General features: G+C 38.1%; 1 protein-coding gene across 1 annotated transcript; it reads left to right on the forward strand.

Moving 5' to 3' along the window:
* The first annotated feature begins 3,960 nt into the window (after positions 1-3,960).
* On the forward strand, positions 3,961-23,706 carry LOC122751004 (NXPE family member 4-like). The gene is made up of 5 exons (XM_043997906.1): positions 3,961-4,020; positions 5,657-6,378; positions 6,719-6,780; positions 15,269-15,487; positions 23,171-23,706. The coding sequence occupies exons 1-5, from the start codon at positions 3,961-3,963 to the stop codon at positions 23,704-23,706; spliced, it is 1,599 nt and encodes a 532-aa protein (XP_043853841.1).
* Positions 23,707-27,676: the final 3,970 nt, after the last annotated feature.

The following is a 27,676-nucleotide window of genomic DNA, read 5'->3' on the forward strand; positions in this document are numbered from 1 at the left end:
CATCAACTGATGCTGAGTGAAATGAGCAGAACCAGGAGACTTAACTCTTCTCAGTAATACAATGATCCAAGGCAATTCCAAAAGATTTATGATGGAAGATGCTCTCCACATCCAGGGCTGTTACTTTATCCACTGTGCCAACTAGCTGCCCCCTCTGATTATTCTTTTAAAATATGACTAGTATGTATACACACACACACATATACATACATATACATATATATGTATACATATATATATATATATGAATGTTGAAAATCATCTTTGCATATTATCGGGAAAATAAAATTACTTTGAGCAAATGAGTTATTTTGTCTATAATAAATACCCAAATTAACTATAAAACACATATGAAGAAAGACACTATCTGCGCTCAGAGAAATAACTGATAAATAGAAATATGTATAGAATAATTATATATATATACACATATACATATATGTAAGTATGTGTGTGTATATATATGTATATATGTGTGTATTTCTGTGTCTATTGGTACTCATCTCTGGGGGTGGGAGAGAAGAAAAAAATTTACACAATAATTTTGTTGTATATTTTAAAGGAATATTAGATTTGCAGTTTCATGTATAATCATTTTTTAAATTATACTATGTTACAGAAATTCATGTTTTAGTCCATAAATTAAAAATTAAATAAAGTACTTTGAAGATATACTTAAATTCAGTTGCTGGGGCCAGGTCTCTCTCCCCACTTCTCCCCAATAAGTTCTCTTCTATCCATCTCATCATTTTATTGTGAGGATAAAATGAAAAGATGACATCAAAGTGTTGAGATAAGCTCTATAGCTAAGAAGGGTCCAGGAAAGGGAGACTAAGTGACAGAGGAGTAACAGGCTTAAAGGCAACAAGAAAAGAAAAGGGAATTAGGGTCTCCAGTAGAGGAGACTAAATTTATAGCAGATAATAATATTGCAGTGGCTATTTTAGGGACAGGGTATTTGAAAGGGAAGCTAAGAGCAAAACTACATAATGATTATGTAAATAAAATGTCAAGGAGATGGACTGGCTAGAAAGTATGGGGAATTTGGCGGGGAGAACAAGCAAGCATTATTATCTTGAATAATCTTTAATATTGGGCAAGCATGTATGAACGTTGAATGTAAACAATCTTAAATAATGTATTTATTCGTCCTTTAAAAACATATCTCTGATTTCATCACCACAGGTAGCTCAGTAAGTAGCTTCTTAAACTGTGTGTTGCAACCTTATATGGGGTTGTTCAACTGAATGTGGGGGTTACAAAAATTTGGCAATAGTAAAAGATTATGTATATGTATTTTTTATACTTATATACCAGGGTTGGCTAAAAAATTCTTGAGGGAAAGTGGATTGTGAGTGGAAAAAGTTTAAGAAACTCTGTTCAAGTTGAAGAATTCCTTCTACTAATGTAGAATAATGCACTTCCTCTGCAACTTCTGGTATAAGGAATTAGCCAGGGTGCCAAGGAGAGGTTTAAGTGACTTGCCCAGAGGCATAGAGCAAATATATATCAGAGGCAAGTCTTGAACCCAGGTCTTTTTTCTTCCCAGTTCAGGGCTTTCTCCACCAGCCACACTGCCTTCAAGCACTTATTAAGAAATGGGAATAGTTAGATAATTGCTGGAGATTAGAGTAAAAGAAGCCCTATATGTATAGTTCTATCTTAGAAAATGTGTGGGAAGGATAGGATGATAGAAAAGTAAAAGAAAGTGAAAAAATAACATGCTTCAGTCTGTTTCATCAATATAAATTCTTTTGGAAAACAGTATGGCAGAAACCAGATATAGACCAACATCTCATACCATATACTAAAATAAGGTCAAAATGGGTACATGATTTACACATAAAGGATGATACCATAAGCAAATCAAGAGAGTATGGAATCACTTATCTGTCAGATTTATGGGCAGAGGAAAAATTTAGGACCAAAGAAGATAGAGAGAGTAAAATAAAATGTAAAATAGATAATTTTGATTATATAAAATTAAAAACCTTTTGCAAACAAAACTAATTAATCAAGATTACAAGGGAAACAGAAAACTGGGAATTTTTGAAATAAATATCTCTGATAAAGGCCTCATTTTTCAAATATATAGAGAACTGAGTCAAATTTATAAAAATACTAGTCATTCCCCAATTGATAAATGGTCAAAGGATATGAACAGGCAGTTTTCAGACAAAGAAATCAAAGCTATCTATAATCATATGAAAAAATCCTCTAGATCACTACTGATCAGAGAAATGCAAATTAAAACAACTCTGAGGTAATCACCTCATACCTATTAGAGCAGCAAATATGAGGAAAATGGAAAATATTGGATGTTGAAGGGGATGTGGGAAAACCTATCAAATAAAAATGGTTAAGAGGAAGTCACAAGGGGCTTCTGGATTTCCTTCCTTGCAGACTACCATAAGTACTCATAGACAGAGGAAAAAACTATTAAAGAAAGATGAGAACAGCTGAAAATAGGTTCATGCCCCAAACACAGTGACAGTTACTTCCTGGGGGGAGGGAGGGAGAGAGAAAGAGAGAGGGGGGGGGGAGGGAGGAAGCAAGAAATGTGAGGAGACTCAAAACAAAATAAAACAAAAATTCCTGAACCAAGAAGTGAATGTATACCAGGAAGTACTGTAGGTGAGGGTGGATCCCCAAACCAAGTGTTGAGGAGGAAACAGTATATGTTTGAAATGTTATTATTTGCTATTCTTGGTCTTGAAGCATATATCTGGAAGTAAAGGGTAGAAGCTGCAGAGGGGCAGATTATTCTTCAATGTAAGTACAAATTTTACAATGATTAGTTATCCAAGATTGTTATGTGTTGTTATAGTGTGTCTGTTGTCATGAGAGGTTTCTTTCTTTCTTTCTTTCTTTCTTTCTTTCTTTCTTTCTTTCTTTCTTTCTTTCTTTCTTTCTTTCTTTCTTTCTTCCTTCCTTCCTTCCTTCCTTCCTTCCTTCCTTCCTTCCTTCCTTCCTTCCTTCCTTCCTTTCTTTCTTTCTTTCTTTCTTTCTTTCTTTCTTTCTTTCTTTCTTTCTTTCTTTCTTTCTTTCTTTCTTTCTTTCTTCTTCTTCTTCTTCTTCTTCTTCTTCTTCTTCTTCTTCTTCTTCTTCTTCGTGGGGCAATGAGGGTTAATTGACTTGCTCAGTGTCACACAGCTAGTAAGTGTCAAGTGTCTGAGGCCATATTTGAACTCAGGTCCATGAAAGGTTTTTAAAAGATGACTGGGTGACAACTTATTGGGGATATTGTAGAAATAATTCATAGTCAGATTGAACCAGAGAGCTTCTGTTTGATTTTCCCAGTTCCGAGATTCTTATTAAAGGGCTATAGGAGACTTGCTCAAGCAGGAAAGAGTGGGGAAAACCCTTAAAAAGAAGGTTTCCCGGGAAGCTAGGTGGCATAGTAGATAGAGCATCGGCCCTGGAGTCAGGAGTACCTGAGTTCAAATCCAACCTCAGACCCTTAACACTTACTAACTGTGTGACCCTGCAAGTCACTTAACCCCAATTGCCTCACTAAAAAAAAAGAAGGTTGCCACCTGGTTTAATTAAAGTGCTCAAGCAATAATGTTTTTTTTCTTAACTTTTACAGAAAATATTTCCATTCCTATTGAATCCTTGGTGACCTAAGGGAGGGGGCTAAAAGGAGACATGAATTATAATTAGGGGCAGGAAAATTCCCTAAGGAGTTTAGAAAAGTCCATTCCCTAAATAAGATTGTCTTAGTAATTCCTTGTCGAAATATAGGCAGCCTCTTTATTTAATGTCCTTCCTCTATATAATGTGCTAGTGATACATGTGAAGCAAGCAAAGAGAAGGGGTCTAAGAATAAGAGAATTGTTAAAAATGATAGGAACCATGCATAAAGCAACATCCTTCTTATTCTTTGTATTTTTTTTTATGTTAATCTCTCATAGGCTGCTTAGCAGGACTTCAAACCTGACTGCTTGGAAACTTCTGGTAATGATGTTATGTGTGTTAGCTACAGTAATCATTTTGATAGCTTCTAAAAACTTCTCAAAGGTAAAGTGCTTTATTTCCCAATAGCATACTCTATGCCAAAACAAATTAAAAGAAAAGACATGAATCACAGAGGGGTGTGCCTGTGGTATATTTATGTATGGCCAATAATGACTCTAGGTTGTCCTTTAAAAACAACTTTAAAAAGGATTACTCTTTATGAAGTTTATAAAGAGCCTTAAACTAGGCCTTATCTGGGGGACAGGGTGCTCATTTTTCATATACCCTAAGTCCATCTTGAACTTTAAGGACAATTGCAAGAGGACTCAATACTGCCCTTCAAGGCAGAATGTTCCACGTTCTAAATTGATTTCCAGGAGAGAAAAACATAGAACAATTAACACGTCTGTCCATGGAGAGTCCAGAGGGCTGCCTATAGGCATAAGAAAGTAACAAGCATGGAGACAATGGCAATACTTTAAGTTTTTATAGTGTTTTTTTTTTTAAAGTTGTCCTGCTAATAAAGGAGATTTAGACTGGGGCTAATAAACATCTGTCCAGCCAATTTGTGAAGCTGGATGGAGTGGCAAATGGTGAGTTCCCTCCTTCAAGAGAGCCTTAGAATTAGAAGCTCATGGAAAATGCACAGGGAATAACTACAAAGAATAACAGGATCACTGAATTTTGGAGTTGTAAAGAATCACAATAATTCAACCCTTTGTTTTTACAGGTAGAGAAGCCAATGCCCAAAGATATTTACTAACTTGTTGAGGCTAATGCAGCTAGTTAGTGACAGTGCTCAGATCAGAATACAGGCTTTTTGATTCTCAAACCTTTTACATCATTCCCCTCACCTCTTCCCTCTGAGCTTGAGAACCTTGTCTCTTACTTTACTGAGAAAATCTAAGCCATTCTTCATGCGTTCCATCTTCTTCTTTATTCTGTATCTCAAAGCTTCTCTTCATCACTCTCCCCTTCTCCCCACCCCTCCCCCAGGTTTTGAGGAAAAGGTAGTTCATCTTCTTGCCAAGGTCAATCCTGCTACTTATGCTCTTGATTTCATTTCTTTTCATGTCCAGAATCTCTGTTGGTCTGTCTATCTGTCTCTCACACATACATTTACCCAAATTACCCCTGGGCTTGTGTAGGACCCAGAATTTGGGGAATCAAAAACAATTATGGGATTAATGTTGCTCTTCTGACCATCATTATTCATGTATTCTTCTCTTTGGGAGATCTAGTGTAAGCCTGCATGGGGGAGTAAGCAACACATGGGAGTCACATTCAACTTTTATTCCTTCTTCTTAATCACTAATATCATATCCTTTGATAGGATGGCCTGCTTCCTATCCCTCACAAGAAGTGTTTTATCTACCTTTCCACATTCCATGTTTTCTGCTGTCTTTCCCAGCCTCTGATTCTTAGATTTCCTGGTTTCCTTTAAGCTCAACAGAATCAATCAATCAATTTATAAAATAACAATCATTCCCTCCTCTGCCCTTCCCTGCCCTGCCTTGCCTGTGTATTACTCTGTCCTGCTGCCTGTCTGCCTGTCTGTCTTGCTTTCTGGTATAATGGATAGACAGTAGCAGGAGGTTATATATGTTCAAAGATGCAAGCTTATCAACAATTGAAAATACTAAAATAGGGGAAAATTCTGTGTTCTGCACAGGGTAAGTTATATTTCTTGTTATTTCAGTTATGGTCTACACTGAACTTTCCCATCTCTGTATACGATTGGAATGCTCCCAAGAAAACCTTATGTCCTAAATCACCAATCAATCAAGCAAACACTGACATGAAAATAAACAAAATCAAGAAGCAGCTAGACCAGCTCATCCCACATAGGCCATTCTCTCATGTCAATACCACCACAAGTGCAGTCCACAGTGTGGCCAAAATCATCAATTCTAAAACCACCTACTGCAGAGGAGATCAGCTAGATATTCTCTTGGAGGTGAGAGACTACTTGGGACAAAGAAAAAAATATGGAGGGGACTTCTTAAGGGCCAGGATTTCTTCCCCAGAACTGAAGGCAGGAGCTTCAGGAAAAGTGACTGACTTCAACAATGGCACCTACCTTGTCAGCTTCACTTTATTCTGGGTGGGCAGAGTCTCTGTGTCTCTTCAGCTCATCCACCCCAGTGAAGGGGTGTCTGCACTTTGGAGAGCAAGGAATCGGGGCTATGATAAAGTGATTTTCACAGGCCAGTTTGCCAATGGCACATCCAAGGTCTTCACTGAATGTGGCCTGGTTCTAAACACAAGTGCTGAATTGTGCCAGTACCTGGACCAACGAGACCAAGAAGCCTTCTACTGTGTGAAACCTCCACAAGTGTCCTGTGATGCACTGGTCCAGCTGAAATCTAAGAATAAGGAAGTTTCTTATCTTAGCATGCTAGAGAAAAGCCTCTTTATCAGGTAAATAAATTCTTCTAGAACTGCCCTACCTCCATGAGCCAATATACTTGAAGGAGAGTTAAGGACCATGAATTTGTGCTTATGTATTTTTATGAAGGTGTCTTCTCATCTAGGAATCTGAAAACATTTTGGACCTGAGTCTGTAGTACAGGCAATACTTGTCCTTGTATAGAAAAAATACTATATGGTTTGAAACTGTGACTGCCATTTCCAGAAATTTCAACTTCCCTGTCCACACCCCTGACTTCCTGAGGCAAATAAGTTGGCTTGGTCTCTCTTTTTTTCCCCTCTTTGAAATATAGACTGCCAGTTGAATAACTTCTGTTCCTGTCTTTTTAAGGTTCAACATAGGGGTGGAGATTTTGAAGAGCTTTGATCCCATCAGTGTCTCGATGTGTAACGGTAAGTAATTTTTTTAGATGTCAACCCTCTAAACCAGAACGGCTCCAGCAGTGGGCATGCATCTTCTGAGTTTGAGATGGAAGATATCTAATTCAAGATGCAACTTTCTCCTTGTTTTCCTCCTACTTGTCTGACTGCTCCTCTGTCTCCTTTGCTGGATCCTCATTCATATCACCCTCTCTAACTGTATGTGAATCCTCAGGGTTCTGTCCTGGGCTCTCTTCTTTTCTCCTTCTGTGCTACTTTACTTGTCGATCTCATCAGCTTCCATGGATTTAGTTACTCTCTCTGTTGATAATTCTCAGATGGACCTTTCTTGTCCTAATTTCCTTCCCCACCTCCAATCTTGCATCTCCAAATGACTTTAGACATCTTGAATTGCATTTCCAGTAGACATCTTAAATATGACACTAAAAATGCCCCAAATAGCACTCATTATCTTTCCTCCTAGACCCCCCTCCCTCCTAAACTTCCCTATTATTCTAGAGGGCAACACCTCCTAGTCCCTCAGACTCTCAACCTAGGAGTTATCCTGGATTCCTCACTGTCCTCTCACCTCCCACATCCAAGTTGTTGCCAAGACCTGTTGATTTCGCCTTTGTGATATCTCTCAGATATGTCCCCTTCTCTCATCTGAAACTGTTACCACTCTAGTGCAGGCTCTCATCACCTCACACCTGGTCTGTTGTACTAGCCTGCTGGTGTGTTGGCCTGCCTCAGGTTTCTTCCTTCTCCAATCTATTCTCTATACAGCTACTAGTAATTTTCCTAAAACTCAGGCCTCATCATGTCACCCTCTCCCCACTCAATATGCTCCAGGAGCAAATACAAAATGCTCTATTTGGCATTTAAAGCCCTTCATAACCTAGCCCCCTCCTACTTTTCCAGTATTTTTATACCTTTCTGTCAGATACATACTCTTCAGTCCAGTGACACTGGCCTCCTGGCTGTTTCATGAGCAGGACACTGTATCTCTTGACTCTGTGCATTTTTTTTTCTGGATTTACCCCATTCCCAGGGCCCTGTTTTTGTTCTGCTGTTACTACTGACATCTGTGGCTTCCTTTAAGTACCAATTAAAACTCTACCTTCTAAAGAAGTATTCTCCAACTCCTCCTAATTCTAGTGCCTTCCTTCTGTTAATTATTACCAACATCCCTGGCTTCCTTTAAGTTCCAACTAAAACTCTCCCTTCTATATGTTTTTTTGGGGGCCTTGTGACTTGGTTTGGGGGGCTAGCTCACCCAAAGATTTGGAGGCTCATCAAGAATCTTGTAAAATAAAAAGATTTATTAGGAGAGAGGAATATATGGCTGGGGTATAGTCACCATGGTGACTATATACACTGGAGTAAGACAAGACATGGCCTTTTGTATCTTTACAAAACTAAAAGGAGGGAAGGGCATTACAAAGAACTGGGAAAGAAATGCCACAACAGGGAGGGGACTTTGGAATAATGGGGCATTAGTAGGATATGTAGCATTTATCCATATCTTGTATGTCATCTTTCAGAACTTGGTATTGCTTATCAATGTATCAGGGTCATGCTTGGCAATACCTACTCCTCAGGTGGGAGACATCCTTGGGAATGTTTTAAGGATTCCTTGGGGATTGGGATCTCTGGGTTTCTTTGGGTTCCACTACATTCCCATAACATTTCCCCCTCTCCTTATTTCTGGAGAGAAAGGGGTGAAGGTCCATCTTCTGTAGCTTCTTCAAAGCTAAAAAATGGGGCATAGAGATGTCCCTGTCAATTAAGGAGAGAGGGAGCAAAAGGTCTTCTGGGTGCAGTCCAAGGGTCACGGGGGCATCTCTAGTGACAGTATTACAAATACAAGGTCCATATAGCAAGAAGTGCACAATGATAAAAATTCCATCTAGCATGGAAATCCTAGCTCAGATCTAATTTGGTATAAGCAGAGAGAAAGAAAGCAATTTCCTTTCCTAGCAGCCCACATGAAATCTCTCACCACCGAGCTGGTGTCCCAACGACTAAGAGGGCCCCCACCCTGTTCTCCATCTGCCGCCATGCTGGTTCCTCTTCACCAAAAAGAAAGTTCTTCTATGAGCTAGCGTCCACTTCCTAGTTCCTCTTTCCCTCCCCCAAAGGGGAGGTCCTTCAAGCTGGTTAGTTGAGAATTGTCTCTTGCTGACATCAGTAGTACACTAACATGTCACTCAGGGCCAACCAGGTGTGGCCTCCATCCAATCATCCTTAAGTAGGTACTTAGTCAGTTTCTCATTCTCAACCAATTCAAACAATACTAAATCAATCAGGTGGAGCCCCTGGGCGGTCTGCCAAATTCTATTATTTTATCACAATTAGATGACTCAGTGGGGATAATCCCATGGAGGCACTAGTTGGTTCTGTACCTTTGTTTTCCAAGTTTTTAGAAACACTAGCTCCCCTGGCTAGGCTGGGTATTGAGGTTCTAGACAATCTGCCTTTAAAGGTTTAGGAAGGATTTGATTTGTATAATCCCTGAGGGCTTGTTGAAGTTGTTTAGAGATGAAGGCAGGACCATTATCACTCTGTAGTGATTTGGGAAGGCCAAATTTAGGATTTATTACTTGAGAAGGGCCTTTGTTATATCCTGTCCCTTTTCTGTTTTGCTGGGAAAGGCTTCTACCTATCCAGTAAAGATCTACAAAGACTAAAAGGACACTATACCTTTTACAAGGTGGTGAGTTAAACCTGTCAATCTTCTGGTAGTGCCCCTCATTTTTTTTTTTTTTTTTTGCAGAGCAATGGGGGTTAAGTGACTTGCCCAGGGTCATACAGCTAGTAAGTGTCAAGTGTCTGAGGCCGGCTTTGAACTCAGGTACTCCTGAATCCAGGGCCGGTGCTTTATCCACTGCGCCACCTAGCCGCCCCAAGTGCCCCTCATTTTTAGATTGGCTTAAGGAGAGGACAGGGTTTGAGAGCCCCTGTGGTATTAGTTGGGGGTGCAGAGGGCCCAGGAATAGCAGACACAGGATGGTCTTAAAGATGCCCTTGCCCATAAGGAGAGATTTTTACTAAGTAGCTAGATCTTCCTTGCCCAGGTGAGTGGAATTGTGGAGGCCCACCACAAATTTCCAAGTCATATTCCTTGGGGGAAAGCAGCAAACCAAAAGGAAAGTTCTACTATCCTGTATCCTCAAGAACAAAACCTTGAATTTTAGCCTGTTTAGTCTCCTCCTTGGTATAGGAAGGGGAGATACCTTGCGGAACAGTAGGGTGAAAGAGAGCTGGAGCTAGAGCAGGTGAATGGAACTGGCAGCCAATTTAGCAAGGTTTGCTCTGTGATTCCCTTGTGCTATGGAGTAGTTGATAGCTTGGTGCCCTTGGCAGTGCATAACTGAGACCTGACTGAGGTTTACAGCCTCAAGTAGGCCTAGAATCTCCTTTCCATGCTTCATAGAAGAATTCTTTGAGGTCAATAGTCCTCTTTCTTTCCAAATGTAAAACATAAAATACATAACTATCTTTAACAACCTCCTAGTTACCATCCCCTCTCTCATCAAAATATGTTTGCAATAGGGAAGACTTTCAGATTTTTTCTAACCCAGAAAGAAAGATATCCATTTAATTTAGCCTTATCATAATTCCATGTAAGCATTAGCAGGCAGAAGGCCAATCTGAGTATTAATGTACCTAACTGTTGGCATATCAAGTGACCACACATTTAGACTGAAAACAGTAAGATCTTACATGCTTGCATTGTGTTCATATCTTCTTCTGACTACTTGCTCTGATTATAGAAATCTGCTATAAAAGAAAAAGCGGGGACATGATTATAACAGTCAAGATAAAGCATCCTTATCTCTGTTTGATTTCAGGTAAGAGTCACAAATGATAACCAGTTCTGCAGTAATTTCACCTCATAGCCAGATACGAATAGTTAGGTGGGAAACATTTCCTGTTCAGTAGGAACACAATGCAGTAACTTGAGCCAGAAGAATCCTACCTTAGGCAAGACCAAGATCATCCTATCTGCTTTTTCCCAGACACTTCCACCTGTAGTAACTTGTGGCTTTCTCTCCAGTGGTGGATTACTGACTGAATGAATCTGAATACCTGAATTCAAAACTCAAAATAATATCAATTACAATCTCAAAATATTTTATCTTAAATAGAAAATCTCTACTCTCATGGAATTGCAATGAGCAAAAGAATTTACCAGGAGACACACACACACACACACACACACACACACACACACACACACACACACACAAGAGGTTTCACATAACATCTTTCACTTGGTTTTTCTTTTCCTTCTTCTTGAGTCTAAACTTATCCTGGTGTAAAGATCGATCATTAGAAATTACTTCTATATTATAAGCAACCTTATAAATTCTCAGTAAGACCATTCCTTGTCTAGGAATTTCAAAACCCATAACAAACTCTTTTCTGGCAAGTTTACAAATTAAGAGGAGTCTAGAAGGTCTCTTTTTCTGTGTCTTTTCCCATATAATAATTTATCAACTTTCCCCTTATCTCCAAAATTATTCCAGTGCTTTACTCTTTGTCTTAGGAAACAAAACAATTAACATAGTTTATAACAAAAACTGATAGGAATCTCATAATTTACAGTTGTTTCTAATTTTAAACACTCATATACCAAGACTCCCTAAATATCCAACTAGATGTTCCAATCAAACTCAGTTACTTTCTGGTTCTTCCCAGATTCACAGACCTTTAAATTGAAGGCAAGCACTTAAAGTGACAGTACACACTGTCAGTATAAACAGGGCACAATGTTCTACCTGCTTTTACCAATTATATAAAATTCTCTGTACTCATTCTTTCACCCCACCCCCCTCCCACCCCCCATATTGCTGCAGTAAGCATCAGGGAGGGAAGGAGGGAGAGAAAGAAAAAAAAAGACTCTCTGTTTCCCCTTAAAAAAAAACAACAGAAAAAAACCAAAAAAACTTATCTATGTAGTTACTAATAGCTTAGTTAACAGTGTAAGTTCTTAATCACAGTATTTCAGAACATATGGTCAGCTGACCATATAAATTCATGTAGCACATTTGATAACACAGTGAGTTTCCCAGCTATGTTTAAAATTTCTTTACTCCTTTTCTTTTTCTATAGCAGTGGCAGCCCACAGGTCTTATGGTGGACAGGGTGTGACCTATTTGATCAGAGTTAAATAAAAGTTGTGCTTAGGGCAGTGTGGTTCAATGCTTAGAGACTTAAAATTTTTTTTTTTCTTTGCAACTTTTACACATTACAAATAACTTCTGATTTTAAACTATTCCACTACAAAAGATTTCAAAAGGGGCAGTATTGTTTTTAAACCAGCTTTTTCAGTGTTCATCTAAGGCTATGAATGCTTTGCAGAGAATTTACATTCCAATGACAAATTAAAACTGAGTAGATCACAATGTAAAGATATCCTGAAGTCAGAGATTGCCCTTTTCCCATCTTCAGAGCCTGGCCACAGCTTGGAAAGGCAACGGGGTTTAGAATCATCTTTTTATAAGCTACAACCAAAAATTTCTTGTAGATTGTATACACAATTACAATATTTGACAGACACATAAGCTCATATAAGACACTCATTAGATACACAAGCAAATGAACAACTGAGATGTTACTTCTTCCTGTCTATCCCATTCCAGGGTGCAGTACAGGCTAATCAGGACAACTGTCTACCTTAATTCTCCTCTTTTCTGCAAATAATGGCCATTTGACATTACAGTAGAAAAACAATTCATTTCTTTTTTACCTAAGTCCGTTTTCCCCCCAATTTTTTAAGGATACACCCAAGAGGTGTAGAGGGGTCACATGGAATGCTCTCTGTCCCTTCATGGTGGGTTGGGCTAGACTTCACTGAGAAAGACAACTATACTTGCATTGAAGTTGGTGCTGACAAAAACCTGAGGAACTTTTCACTAAGTCAGAATGTCTCTCAACTGTAGGGAAACAAGAATCCAGAAATAGCCTGGTTATTCCAACCTCAGACCTTGGGGGCCCACCCAATGCAACTGAGGCTCCTGACAGAGGAGAGAAGCACAGTGCATACCCCATCTGGGAAATTGAAGAGCCAAATGAGTAGCCCCCTTTTTACCTGTGTGACTTCTCCTGCGTTTTGTCACCAAAAATGTTTGGGGGGGATCTGAGACCTGGTTTGGGGGCTAGCTCACTCAAAGAATTAGAGGCTCATCACAGATCTTGTAAAAGAAAAAGATTTATTAGGAAAGAGGGATATATGGCTGGGGTATAGTCACCATGGTGACTGTCCCACTGGAGTAAGACAAGACATGGTCTTTTGTATCTTTACAAAACAAAGAGGAGGGAAGAGCATTACAAATAACGGGGAGGGAAATGCCACAATAGGGAGGGGACTTTAGAATAATGGGGCAACAGTAAGATATGCAACACCCATCCATATCTTGCATGTCATCTTACAGACCTTGGTATTGCTTATTAGTATACCAGGGTCATGCTTGGCAATACCTATTCCTGAGGTGGGAGACACCCTTGGGAAAGTTTTAAGGATTCCTTGGGGATTGGGATCTTTAGGTTTCTTGGGGTCTCACTGCATGTCCATAACATATAGAAGTCTTCTCCAATCCTTCTTAATTGCAGTTCTTTCCTCCTGTTAATTATTTACTATTTATGCTTCATATAACTTGCTTTGTATACATTTGTTTGAATGTTTTCTCCCCCATTAGACTGTAAGCTCCTTGAAGGCAGGTAGTATCTCTTTTTGTATCCCCAATGATTAGCACAGTGCTTGGCATGTAGTATCTTTATAAATGTTTATTGATTGATTCACCTTCTCTGTATTATTAGAGAGAATTTTCAACCGATATTAATAAAATATTTTCATTAAATAGTCAAAATAAGTAATTTTCATGGAAACATCAAGATCATAACTTCCTTGAAATATTCTTAAAAACAAATAAACGTCATGGCCTCTCAAGGTTGGAAGGCACTTCAGAGGTCATCTGTTTCAGGTCATACCTGAACCTTTTCTAATATTCCTAACAAATTAATCAACCTCTGACTGAAGCTCTCCAGTGAAGGGCAACCCACTATTTTCTGAGTAATTCTACCACATCTTTGGTCATCTCTCTTTCTTAGGATGTTTTTACTTCAATGGAGCCTAAAATTGTCTTATTGGACATTCAAACTTGATGTCCAAGAGATGTCTCAAATTCAACATATCCAAAACAAAACTCATTAATCCACCCTCCCACCCCCCATTCTCCCCTCTCCTAAACTTCATTATTATTATCTAAGGCATGACTGTTCTTGTCTGGTTTGTAAGCGTTAATCTGGACTCCTCTATTTCCCTCATTCTACATTCATATTCAATAAGTGTCCCAAAATGGCCACTGCCTTCAAAATCTCTCTCATAGCCAATCTTTTCTACTCACGCAGCCACCACCTCAGTTCAGCCCCACCTCACATCTCTCCATGATCTTAACAGCCTCATATTTATTCTCCTCGCCATGTCTCTCCCCATTCAGTATGACCTACAGAAAATGCCAAAGCACATGACATTCTATATCCTATCTCTAGGTTTTTGCGTTGGCCATCTTTCATGCCTGGAACACACTCCCTTCTCACTTCTACCTCTAAGAGTCTTTCTTTTCCTTCAAGTCTCAGCTGAATCACCAGTTCCTACATAAAGCTTTTCTTGATGTGTCCACTTTCCTAATCTGGTAATGCCCTCCTTCTCAATCTACCTTTGTAACTAAATGCTTTATATTTATTTGTATTTGTTTTATTTAAATGGTTTAGTATTCCCTTATATGTTATTTTGTTGTCTTCTCTCATTAAAGTGTAAACTCCTTCCAAAAAGGAATTGTTTAATTAATTTTATTTGTATCCTACCCCACCCCACCCAAATTGATTCTTTTTTGATGGCAGACAAAGCCATCTTTTGGCTCAATTCTTACCTAGCCTAAATCACTAAGTGAATGTTGCTTCAGACAAACTGAGACCTGGGAAAGACCTTAGCTTAAAAAGGCCAAGACCTCATGCTGCAACCTGGGATATCACCAGTTGCCTTGATCTGTGCCTTGACACTGGACTCTGATGACTCTGAAGGAGAGAGTAAGTGACTTTTCATAGCTCTGCCTTAGTTAAATCTAAATTCACTTGCAAGTCAAGACATCACTTTCTTAATGTCATTGATACTCTTTAAGAAGGACAAACAGTGACCTCTATACTTTGGTGTGTAGCCACATCTATGCTTCCCTGCTAAGGGCAGACTAACATCCTTTTAATCATAACCACCACATCTAGCTAACAAAAGTGAGGCAGGGTAACCTCAGGTTAAAATTAAAACATTTCTTTTTAACATGAGCAACTAAGGTAGAGATCATCATATTTGGTCTTAGAGAATTACCTAGCAATGCTAAGGACTGAAAATTATCTATTACTCAACATGCAAATGAATTTAAGCTAGAACAATCAATATTTTTAGATTGCTTTTGTTTCTTTGATATTTTTTGAAACTATTATTGTGTTTCATTGACAGACCAAACAATACCATTAAAAGGAAAATGCAAACCTGGGATGTGGCCTCCAGTCCCTACTGGCTATGTCTGGCATAACACATGGAATCTGGTTTCCTGCAATTTGTCTCATTTCCACACAGAGACCCAAATGAATGTTTGTTTGAAGGGAAAGCTCATTTATATCTTGGGAGATTCCACAACCCGTCAGTGGATAGAATACTTCATAAAGCACATTAAAAGTGAGTTTTAATATTGAGCTTATCCTCAAATCTCTTTCAGAATCTGCTTCTACAGGTTTCTAGAGGAGGGGATATAGTCACATAATGTATTTTGTTCATATTCCTTAATTTCAAAACTTTATACTTTTTATCTAAGATGTGATTACCATTCCTTTGCATTTAGACATTTCACAGACTTAATGGGAACCAATGAGGATAAGATGTCTCTCTTCCTTCTTCATAGATAGTTCCCACTTTCTTATTCACACAGTGGTTCAAATTAAAATCCAATTAGGATGACCTATATATAATTAAACTGTAGGAGGAACATTGATTTCTGCTTCACTTCCCTTCCTTCAAAGAGGTTCTGAGATTTAAAAATGTATAGGAAAATGGTTCTCCATTATTTTAAGAAAAAATCTGGCAGAAGAATCCCCATTGATGTGGGATGGCATTAGGGTGATCAGATTGATTGTGAGTTATCCCAAAAGAATTATAAGACTTAGTGACTCAGTTTTCCAAGTTTTATTGCAATACTGTGGGTGACCACAGGGAGAGAACTAGAAAAGTGGAAAGGTATCTCTTGAATAGGGAAAGGAAAGGCAGTTATATTTATAGTATGGATAAATTGATTATAAGTCTCATTATAATAATCTATACCTTAGGGAGGTATAGGGAGGTCTTATCCTAATTTGGAGTTCCTGGGGTCTTGAGCCAACCCCTGAGACAGGTGCTTTTTTCCGTGGAGGTGTGTTTTTGTGGTTTACATTTCATAAGGTGAATCTGGGGACAAATTTGGCCTTTTTTTGCTAATGTTACCTTTTCAGTCCCATGCCTAGTTTCAAAATATTTTCATTTATTAGTTAGAATTTCTATACCCTGTCTGTATATCATTGTTATAGTTAAGGTCTCTGTGACCTGCCTCTTTATATTCTTGTTATGGGTGGTGATTAATGTGGGTAACAAGAGCCTGGGCCCTGATTTATATTAATGAAGACTCAAGTCTTAAATTATTCATTAATCCCTTTTAGAGCTGTAATCCCCTTTTACAGCCTGGGTCTTAGGTTTTTCTGTTAACCCCTTTTTTGCCTCCTACATCACCCATCACCTACTTTTTGACAGTAAATTCTACTGTAGAGCCACTATTAACAAAGAGAATTTCCACTCAGTGTTCCCATAGCAGCCAGAGAAATTATCACTTTAGTTCTACTCCTAATTTTATAGTTGAGGAAATGAAGGCCCAGAGAGATGAGTAGGTCAGAACTGCTACTAGAACTCACATTGTAAAGACACATATAATCTTAAAATAGGTTAAGACCTTAGGCATTGTAGAGTCCAATCCCTTCAGTTTATGGCCTCCTAACTTCTTGGATAATGCTTAGTCACTTATATTAAGGATCCCCTTCCAATAGGTCAAGATTTGATGGTAAATATCCAAGGGCAGTGTCCTGTAAAGGAAAGAACACCAGACTTGGAGTCAGGAAAGACAAGTTCAAAGCCAACGTAACATACTTATTAGACTGTGGGCAAGTCATTTAACTTGTCTATGCCTTTATGGATACATAAATGTATCTGTAAAATGAGGGGGTTGTACACAAGGACCTTTAAGGTCTCTTCTGGTTCTAAATCCATGTTGCTATCTTTCCAACCAAGAATTGATTGCATAACATGGGAGATGTTGTCAAAGGACTGCCCAGCATGGCATACCCACATCAACGAAAGTGCTATGTTCTATGAGCAAAACAGAATTGAAGTAGCTCAAAAGAAACATGAAATGTGCAAATTTAGAGAATGCACCCCAAATGTTCACATGGACTATTTGTGCATGACCTGTGGTAGAGCATTCCATCATCTTGGTCTGATCAGCCATAGTTGGACACACTATAACTTGATTCTAACATAGTGATGTCATTTAGGTCCTCTTTGAGAATGAAGGACAACAACCAACCTATCATATTGTAAGCTCGCTGAGGAAAGGGACTATCTTTTTCCTCTTTTTTTTTTTGTCCTTCACACTTACCACAGTGCCTGGCACATAGTAGGTGCTTAATAAATCTTTATTGACTGATTAGCAGAGAATATTTGTGGTAGAATCATATAATCTTCAACTCTCAGAGTTGGAAGAGACTCCAGAGTCCACCTACTCTGATCAATAATTGAATGAATAACTCCTTTACAACACCTGTGACATAGTCATCCAGTTTTTATTCCTTCAGGAGGAGCAAACTATGAACTTCTCAGGTAGGTCATTACCTTTCTACCCTCCCTTTTTGTTAAGAAGTTCTATGTACAATAAGCAAAATCTGTCTATGTGATTTCTGCATAATCAATCAACAAATATTTACTAAATGTTTATTATGTTCTGGGCTTGTTGCTTGTTCGTTGTTTTCGAAGAGGACCAAAGACATCATGGGTGATGCCTTGACTTGCTTACAAATTGGATTTAAGTGAGAGAGAGTAGCACAAAATCATCAACCTCACTCTCTCCCAAAGTCATCAGAGGTTAGTGGCAGGACAAAAGTTAGGACAACTGGAGATAGCCTGGGATACAGTCAATGACCTTGGTGTCTTCAATGTCTGACCAAACTGTAAGCACTCCATAGCTCCTGCTTCAGTTGCCTTTATGGCCATTGGGACAAACTGTTCTCATATGCTCTTTCTCCTGGGGGTTGTCTTTACATGCTTGTGGTAGATATCCCCCATGTGCTGGGCACTCTGTTAAGCACTAGGGATATGTTTTATTAAAATCAAACCACAGAGGTGGGGGGCAGGGAGGTTTCATTTGCAGAGGGTAATAGGGTTTCTTTATCAGCATTCTATGCCTGACTTCTTGGGCCATGCTCATATCATCTTAAATCTGGCTACTGACAAATCAAGTTAAATTCCTTGCTTGGTAATTTGGCTTATACCTTAAGGAAAGGGAGCACAAAGGGTCTTCTGGTTGGGTGGGGGCAAATAAACCCGATTCTTTACTCACTGAGAAATATCACACTGACAACAAGCAGAGAATAATGAATCAATCACACTTTAATAAAGCAAAATGTGCAGAGGCAGTTGCAGGAATAGCACAGGGAGTGGGATGGGAGAGGAAGGCAGAAAACTTGGAAAAGAGATGAGGGAATGAGAAGGGCATGTAGAATCAAGTAATTGCCAACAAGAGTGGGGAGCAATCAGACAGCAAGGGCCCATAGCAATTCAAGGAGTGCTGGGGGCAGGGGTCTGATCACAAGAGCAGATTGATAAATTTTCGGTGTGAGTATCTAACCTCTAGAAATCAGTGAATGCTACAAATCAGGACTTTATGTCTTGTTTTGTTGATTGTCTAGACTTAAGAAAGTTGATGGAAAAGATTTTTACTAATCCAGATTAAACTTAAAAGAATGTCATGGGAAATTTTTTTTCCTGAAAGCCATTTGTTCAACATTTACCAGCATACCACTGGATGATGTATGGTCTGTGCAAAAGCAAGACATAGAATGTCTTACATAAGGAATGGAGAGAAGGCCCACTTGGTTATGGATGTCAGAGTGCAGAAGGAGGAATAAGGTCCAGTGACTTTGAAAAGATAGGTTGGAACCAAATTAGGAAGGATTTTAAACAGAGGAGCCTTATATATTTTACACTAGAGTGTTAGGGAGCCACAAGAGTTGATTAAGTAGGGAATTGACAGAGTCAGATACACATTTAAGGGAAATCATTCTGTCAACATTGTATATAGGATGGACTGAAACAGGGAAACTAATTAGGAGGCTATTGCAATAATCTAGACAAGAGGTAAGTTGGACTGAATTAAGGTGGTATCTGTATGAGTAGAAAAGTTATTAGATGTGAGACAAGTGTAGGTCAAAATGGAAAGATCTGGCAACTGATTGGAAAGTGAAGTCCAGAGGGACAGGGAAGTCAAAGATAACACTGATGTTATGAATCTAGTAGACTAGAGGAATGATGGTGTCTGACAAAAGTAGAGAAGTTAACATGAGTAGAGTGTCTGGAGGAAAAGATCATGAGTTCTGTTTTGAACATGGTGATTTTGAGATGTTTCTGGGACAACCACTTTGAAATGTTTGCTAGGCATTTGGAAATGTAGAATGGAGCTCACGGAAAAAAACTGATGATAGATAGATATATAGATAGATGGATGGATAGATAAATGGATAGATGGATAGAGATACATATATCTATATAGATAGATAACTATAGAAATAAATCTCTCTCTCTCTCTCTCTCTCCTGCCCTCTTCAATTTTCTTCCTGAGCTCCAGTCCTATATCTCCAATTGCCTATTGAACATTTCAAACTGGTTGTCCCAGAAACATCTCAAAATCAACATGTTCAAAACATGGTTATAGATATCCTCTAAGTTGTTTGTCTCTTTCCCAAGCTAAATATTCCATGTTGTTTCATAGAATCGACAGCAGCAATCTCACCATCTGTGTAAGCCACCTCTGGTTACACTATATTCTCAGAATCCTTACTAAAATGTGGTGCCTATAAGTGAATGCAAATAATACAGATGTGATTTGAGTAGGGGAAAGTATGTTGGGACTAACACCTGTGCTTCACTTAAACACAAACTGAGACCCTATTGCCCTTTTGGACTTCCATATCACGTTACTGAATCAGTGTGTACTTGAGGTCAGGTCTACAAAAACTTCAGGCCTTTCATGAAGAAACTGTTGCCTTTCCATGTCTCCCCAAGTCTATACTTAAATGATTAAATGTTTGACCCTTGGTGTAGGATTTTGTATTCATCCCCATCCAATTTCATCCTGTTATATTTGACACAATTTCATATCCTGACAAGGGTAGGACCTTCTTGGATCCTAATTCTGTCTTTCAACATGTTAGCTAGTCTTTAATGCTTTGTGTCATATATTAATTTGATAAGCATTATCTCTATCCCTCCATCTGAATCACTGACTAGGAGTGTTGCATATAGGATAGAGTACTTGACTTGGGGCAATAGGGTGACATCCTGCCTCAGACATTTAATAGCTGTGTGATTCTGGACAATATCCTTAACGTCTCTCAGCCTCAATTTTCTCATATATAAAATTCAGATAATAATATCTATAGTGCTTAATTCAAAGGTATATTGGGAGAATCAAATGAGGTCATGTATATAAAGTGCTTTGAAAACCTCAACATATTATGTGAATGTTAGTTATTACTATTATTAGCAGTAATAAAAATAATAAAATCAAAGATTTCTGCCTGGGGCATTCCACTAGAGAATTTCTTCTATGCTGACATTGATCAGAACTGAATAGAAAAAAGAAACCAAAATCCTCCAGCTATTTATTTGAGTTCTTTACTTTCCAGATGTGATGGGGAAAATAGATTCTCACTGCTCTGGAAATATCAGAAATCTTCATTTCCCTAAAGTACTGTATTTATATACATTATCATTTCAGTTAAACTCTATAAAAGATGCTTAAATATCACTAAGCTCTTTCAGGATTAGCCTGTTTGGGGAAAATGGAAAAGGGAACAGGGAAGAAGGTAAAATTTGTGAAGAGGGATTAATACTGCCCTTATAACCACTACAGTGTAAGAGAATTGGAGGCTATGTTTTTTGCAATTGAAAAAGTATTTTTGGAATATTTTCTTGGAGACAATAATTTGTAACTCTTTCCATGCTATTGATGACACATTTTTTAGGTTATCAAACTTTCCTAATTTAAAGAGGTAGCTCTTACCTCCAAGACTACACATTTTGCCTTTCTACTCAAAGATCTGAGCATCAGATTGATTATCTTCTCAATCGGTCTTCATTTACTTCAATTTGACAAGAATATGTTATTATTGTTCAGTCATGTTCAACTTTTCATGACACCATTTGGGGTTCTCCTGGCAGAGATAATGGAGTGGTTTTGACATTTCCTTCTCCAGCTCATTTTACAGATGAAGACACTGAGGCAAATAACTGTGTGACTTGGTTAGGGTCAGACAACTAGTAAGTACCTAAGGCTGGATTTTAACTCAGGAAGATGCAGCTTCCTAACTCTAGGTCCAGTACTATAAAGATTTCACTGTGCCACCTTGTTGCCTTTCAACAAGAACATATTGCATGCTAATTACAGGTTCACATCCATGCTAGGCAGTGAGTATAAATAATAAAAAAGGAATATGAACAGGATCCTATAAATTAATCAATCAATCAAGAAATATTTATTAAGTACCTGCCATGTGCCTGGAATTATAATAGGTGCTAGGGATATTTTTAGAGTTTCTAAGGTATTTAGATAATTTACCTAGGAGAACTCACACAAGGCAAATTCTCACATGAAGGTCAGAAGAAACAGTAAAAAGACACTCTCAAGGTCTCTCTGAAGAACTTTAATATTGATTGTGAGACATGAAAGACACTGGTACAGGACCACCCAGTATGGCATGACTGCATCAAAGAAGGCACTGTGCTCTATGAGCAAAGCAGAATTGTGGTAGCACAAAGGAAACAAGATGCACAAATCTAGAGAATTTTCCATCCTAGCTGTTCAAACAGACTATTTGTGCCTGACCTTTGGTATAGCCTTCTGAACTCTAGTGGCCTGATCAGTCACAGGTGTATACACTGTACCTTGACCCCAACATCATGATGTCATTAGTCCTCTTCAAGTATGAAGGTAAAAGAACAGATAATATTTTTTGAAAGTGAGAAGCAGAGTATCATAATGAATAGGAAGTTGGCCCCAGAGCCAAGAGGATCTGAAGTTAAGTCCTATTTCTGATACATAGCATGTGATCTCAATTAAGTCACTTAACCTCAGTGCTTTAGGTAACTCTTTTTTTTTTGTGGGCAATGGAGGTTAAATGACTTGTGCAGGGTAATACAGCAAGTAAGTGTCAAGTGTTTGAGGTCAGATTTGAAATCAGGTCTCCCTGAATCCAGGGCTGGTGTTTTATCCACTGTGCCTCCTAGCTGTCCCTTAGGTAACTCTTTAAGACTATAATTTGCAAGTGAAATGTACTCTGTGCAAAGTAACAGTGATATTGTAAGATGATTATCTGTGAATGACTTAGTTATTCTCAGTAATACAATGATCCAAGACAACTCCAAAAGATTTATGAAAAAAAAATTGATCCATCTCTAGAGAAAGAACTGATCATGTTTGAACATAGATTGAAGCATCATATTTTTTATTTAATTTTCTTGAGTTATGTTTGTGTTTTCTTTCACAACCTGACTAATATGGAAATGTTTTTGCATGACTATACATGTATAACATATTGAATTGCTTGTATTCTTAAAGGGGGAGGGGTGGGAAGAAGGAAGGAAGAGAATTTGGAACACAAAGTTTTAAAAATGGACATTAAAATTGTTTTTACATGTAATTTTGGAAAAATAAAATTCTAAATAAAAAAGACTATAATTTGCAGAGAACTACATTAGTAGAGGACATTTCTTCATCAGCGAGTATCCTATATGAGAGGAATCATGGCTGTGGTCCATATTCCTAGTCTCCATTCCTTTAGTAAGTATGTAATTAAATGACAAAATGGGTTAAACAAAAACTATTTCATAATTAATTACCATTATATAGCCTTTTTCATTATTTACCACTTTTTGTACAATTAGTATCTCATTTGGTCCTCATTTGGCTGACTAATATTCAACATATTCAACTATATTCCCCCTTACCTTTATCCTATGCTTTTGTCTAACCAATCTTAATCCTTTTGTAATTTCTCTTTTTGTTATCAGCACTAAAGCCTGTTGACCTCCATGGATTTGGGAATCTCCGTCATCAACTTGTTGTGGACTTGGAAAGGAAGATCTCCATTCAGTGGCAAAGACATGGCTACCCCTTGATTGGCTCAAGTGTTTATTCAGCAAAAGATAATGAATACCTAGCCCATGCCATTGACAGAATTGAAGGAGACAGAAACACCATTGTTGTCTTTACTCTGGGCCAGCACTTTAGGTTTTTCCCCATTGATGTCTTCACCCGACGAGCCATCAATGTCCACAATGCCATTGAACGTCTATTCCAGAGAAGCCCAGAGACAAGAGTTATCCTCAAGGCTGAAAATACTAGGGAAATTAGTATTGATTCTGAGCGACTTAGTGATTTTCATGGCTATATTCAGTCTCTGGTTTTGAAAGACATCTTCCAGGATCTCAATGTGGCTGTCATTGATGCCTGGGATATGAACATAGCCTATGGCACTAATAATGTCCACCCACCTGAATATGTGGTTGAGAATCAGATTAACATGTTCTTAAACTACATTTGCTAGAAAACAGATCAAGTCCCAGTTATCCATGAGAAAATTATTTCTGTTGTTTATCAATGTGATGTCAAGCTAGCCAACATTTTACCACTTAAGAACTCACTTCAAATTGGTTAGTTAGTATTTAAAATAGGAAAAGAAAAATATTTAAAGGAATGAATTGCCCTTGATACAGACAAATTATTCCTTGTGATTTTTCAAAGTTTTATTCAGTGCTTGTCACATGTTCATTCTCACTACATTATAAAATTATGACCCTCTGATACCTCCTTATTACCCAAAAGTAGCTCTTATTCATCCAATAACTCAGCGTTTGATTTGAGATAAGGGTATTTAGAATATTCCTTAAACACTAAAACAATTGTTTAGGACTCCATAATGGAGTAAGCATGAAAGAGTACCCCCAGAAAGTATATTTTGCTAAAGGGATATCATTTTTAACCCCCTCAGTTCCTCACACAATACTCTGTACACAATAGGTTTTCAACAAGTATTATAATGAATGTCTGAGAAGAATTGATTTTCCTAGGTAGCCAACTTTGTCATCTTCTTGCTTAGATTTTTTCTCAGATAATTTTTTCTCCATTGAAGTTGCCAACTTCCTAAAAGATAAAGAGTAACTGGGTTAAACTATGTCAGTAACTTACCAGAAACACCTTGGAGTGATCTGCATTTAAATGCTCAAAGAGAAGAAAGGTAAAATTTAGGATTGAAAGGTAAGGGGGTACTAAAAAGGGAAGAGGAGACAAAGAGCTTTGAATAGGAAAAAAGTTGGGATGAGGTATTGAAAACATCATTTTTGATATTTTGTAAAGAAATTGAAAGCAGAAGGAAGGTAAGAGAAGAATATAAATTTATGGACATGGGGAAAAGAATGAAGAGCAAGGCAGATGAAAAGGCTGTAAATGCAGAGTAGATGATGCTGTTGTAGCATAGGTAGGCATGGCACCTGACTTCTAGGCAGCTAGATGCCACAGTGGATAGATTGCATTACTTGGAATCAGGAAGATCTTAGTTCAAATATTGCTTGTGACTCTTAGTAGTGGTGTGAAATTGGGTAAGTCACTTGACCTTTCTTGTCACACTTTCCCTCTCTGTAAAATGGGAATATAGGGATAATAGTAGAACCTAACTTATAGGGTTGTTATGAGGATCAAATGAGTTAATACATGTGAAGTGCTTTGCAAATCCTAAAGCACTATATAAATTCTAGTTATCATTATTATTAATATTATTAATTATCTCTACTCTCTGAGATGGGATTGGCTCACTCATCCACCTGCACTGATGCTGCCAGGTAGATAGTTTTCTCAATGGAAGTTGGCACACTGGTAAAGTCCTACAAGAAGCCATGGTAGGAGAAATGCACTCCTAATACTCACATCTATAGGTATTAAGCTCCCACCAGAAAGACAAGATGACACCATTAACTCTTAATCTTGTAGTAAATCATTTACTAAACAGAAGGCAAAGCAGGTATGATTAAAATATAACATCATGCTAATAAACCTGGGACATATTTTCCCACCAGTGAACACAATGTGCATGAGAGAAAATGGAGACAAACTTGCAAAACCATAGCATGGAGGCATGTGAGTAGGGAACATATATACCTGGAGCAACTGAATTGTAACCCCTTGATGTCCCTGGTCTACCTCAGAGATAGTCTATACTAGAAGTCACTGAGAAGCCAAACTATTCATCTTTTGGCCCTTTCCATTCTTTTGAAGTATGGGACGTTTTCTCTGTTGGATGCTACATACAGGTTGCTCCTTTTCTGGGCCCATCATTTTTTGGGGGGCAGGGCTGCTTAGCTATTTTGCACAGGTCCCTCCTCTTCTGGGCTACCACAGAAGTATTAAGCTCATTCGACACATAACTCTAAGCCTAGAACTGAAGAGCTTTTTCAGTTCCACTACTTTGGTTGAGCTCATGAGGCAGCATTATGCATTTCTAACAAAAAAGCTGTAACTCTAAATCTGGGAACTTCAAAGCTTTTTAAAAGCCTATTCCTTTGACCAAGATCTGAGGTAGCATTATAATCATTTGCAAAAAGTATTTCCCTTAAGCCTAGGATCTGCAGAGCTTTTCCTGATCTATTCCCTTGGTTGGGTTTCTACTTTTTAGGTAGTGTATGGCAGCGCAGAGAAATGTCAAATATAAATTCCTTCTCAGTAAGCTCTTATGAGCTCAAAACTTTTCCTCCACTCAGCTATTCCAAGAGCAAATGGCATTGTAGACTCTAAGGTCTTCTAGTTATGTAGTTATGAGGTTGTTTCTTAGACGCAGCTCTGAAGTTTCTTCTCATACCCATTTTGGAACTCTGATTTTCACTAATCTACTGATCTAAAATAGGGTCTCTTGTGGAAAGGAACTCATCTCTATCTCATGGTAAGAAGCCAAAATCTGCATTTTAGTCAGCCAAACTATACATAGGAAATACATGGTGATTTTGTAGACACCGAATAATTTCAGGTATCAGGGTTTCCCAGGAATCAATCTTAAAGTTCTTATTTCAGTCATTAGATGCTTGGAAATCTGACACTTCTGTAATTTTTTCTCACTGTCTTCTCTTTGCGTGGATACTTTTTTCTGTGTTGCTCACATGAATGATTTTATTTTTACCCATTTTAATCAAGAAAATGATACTCAATCAGAAAGGGTACCACCATAATACTGTGATTCCTTGACCCTATGAAAGGAGTTCATGGTGAATGGAAAAAATTATGCTAACCATTATTTGTCACTGCTCCAGTTGCTCTTAGTCTGAAACTTGCACTAATAATAGTTGAAAGTTTCTATCCAAGAATAGATATTTCAAGTTCCTTGGTCCCATTCTGTAACATAGCCAAAGTTGGTAGTCAGATCAGAAGAAGCAAAGATATAAGAACTCCACAGAAACTCTTAACTTTTCATTTCAGCCAACTTCTTCAACTTCCTCTCCTATCAAACCATTTTTATCAAAGTTATTAACAAATAGCAAAATGCTATATGGTTGGAGGTTCTCCTTTTTGCCTGCCCAATCACAGAAATATAAAGAGTTGTTTATGTACCTAGAACATATCCAAATATGCCACTTGAACTATTATTTGGGTGCCAGTTCCCATGTGTCAAAAATAAACTATCCAGGTTTGTGAAAAGATAACTGTAAGATCATACATTTTAATCTGGAAGACACCATAAAGGTCACCTACTATATACTCCTAATTTTATAGATGAAGAAATAGAGATTCAGAGAAGTTAAAAAGTCACATGGATCTTAAGGAAGAACCAACATTCAAACCTATATCCTCTGATCCTAAATCCAGCCAACCTTTCAAAAAGGCAATGTGTCTTGAAGACAATTCAATATAGTCCAAAGGACATTTATTAAGTCTCTACCATTCCTAAGGCATTGGTACCAAGCACCAAAGATAGAAGTACAATGGGGGACAGCAATAATGACCAAAAATTTCCAAAACTTTATCAAAGTCATAGGTGTCTGTCACTATTTTATCTCTCTATTTTTGGTTCTAAAGTCATCCTTTATGGACTTGTGAAAATATATCTCACCCATGTAGGGCATGTAAGCATATGATGCTGGGCAAAACTTTTTCAGTATGACTCCAAAACCCTAATAAGCAGCTAGGTGGTATAGTGAATAAAGCACTCAGCCTGGAGTCAGGAAGACCTGAGTTTATATTTGTTCTCAGAAACTTACTAACCCTGGGCAATCACTTATCCTATATTTGCCTCAGTTTCCTCAACTGTAAAATGGCAATAATAAATTGCACTTACCTTGCACAGATGCTGTGAGAATAAGATAAGAAAATATTTTCAAAGCTTAGCATAGCATCTGGCAGATAGGAGGCACCATATAAATGGACATAGGAGTCACTATACAATTTACTTAACACCCCGCCCTCTCTACAACAATGCAACAGTCAACAATGTCAATGATGTAACAGTCCCATAAAAAGTGAGAGATATTGCCACA

The sequence above is a fragment of the Dromiciops gliroides genome, chromosome 3 (genome assembly GCF_019393635.1).
Source record: "Dromiciops gliroides isolate mDroGli1 chromosome 3, mDroGli1.pri, whole genome shotgun sequence".
Classification (NCBI taxonomy): Eukaryota; Metazoa; Chordata; class Mammalia; order Microbiotheria; family Microbiotheriidae; genus Dromiciops; species Dromiciops gliroides.

Excerpts from the sequence above, each read along its gene's own strand:
- LOC122751004 (XM_043997906.1), top strand. The coding sequence starts at position 3,961 with ATGATGTTATGTGTGTTAGCTACAGTAATCATTTTGATAGCTTCTAAA. Across the intron at positions 4,021-5,656 it reads CTTCTAAAAACTTCTCAAAG|TTATGGTCTACACTGAACTT; the intron begins GTAAAGTGCTTT and ends TTGTTATTTCAG. Across the intron at positions 15,488-23,170 it reads CTTCATAAAGCACATTAAAA|CACTAAAGCCTGTTGACCTC; the intron begins GTGAGTTTTAAT and ends TTTTGTTATCAG.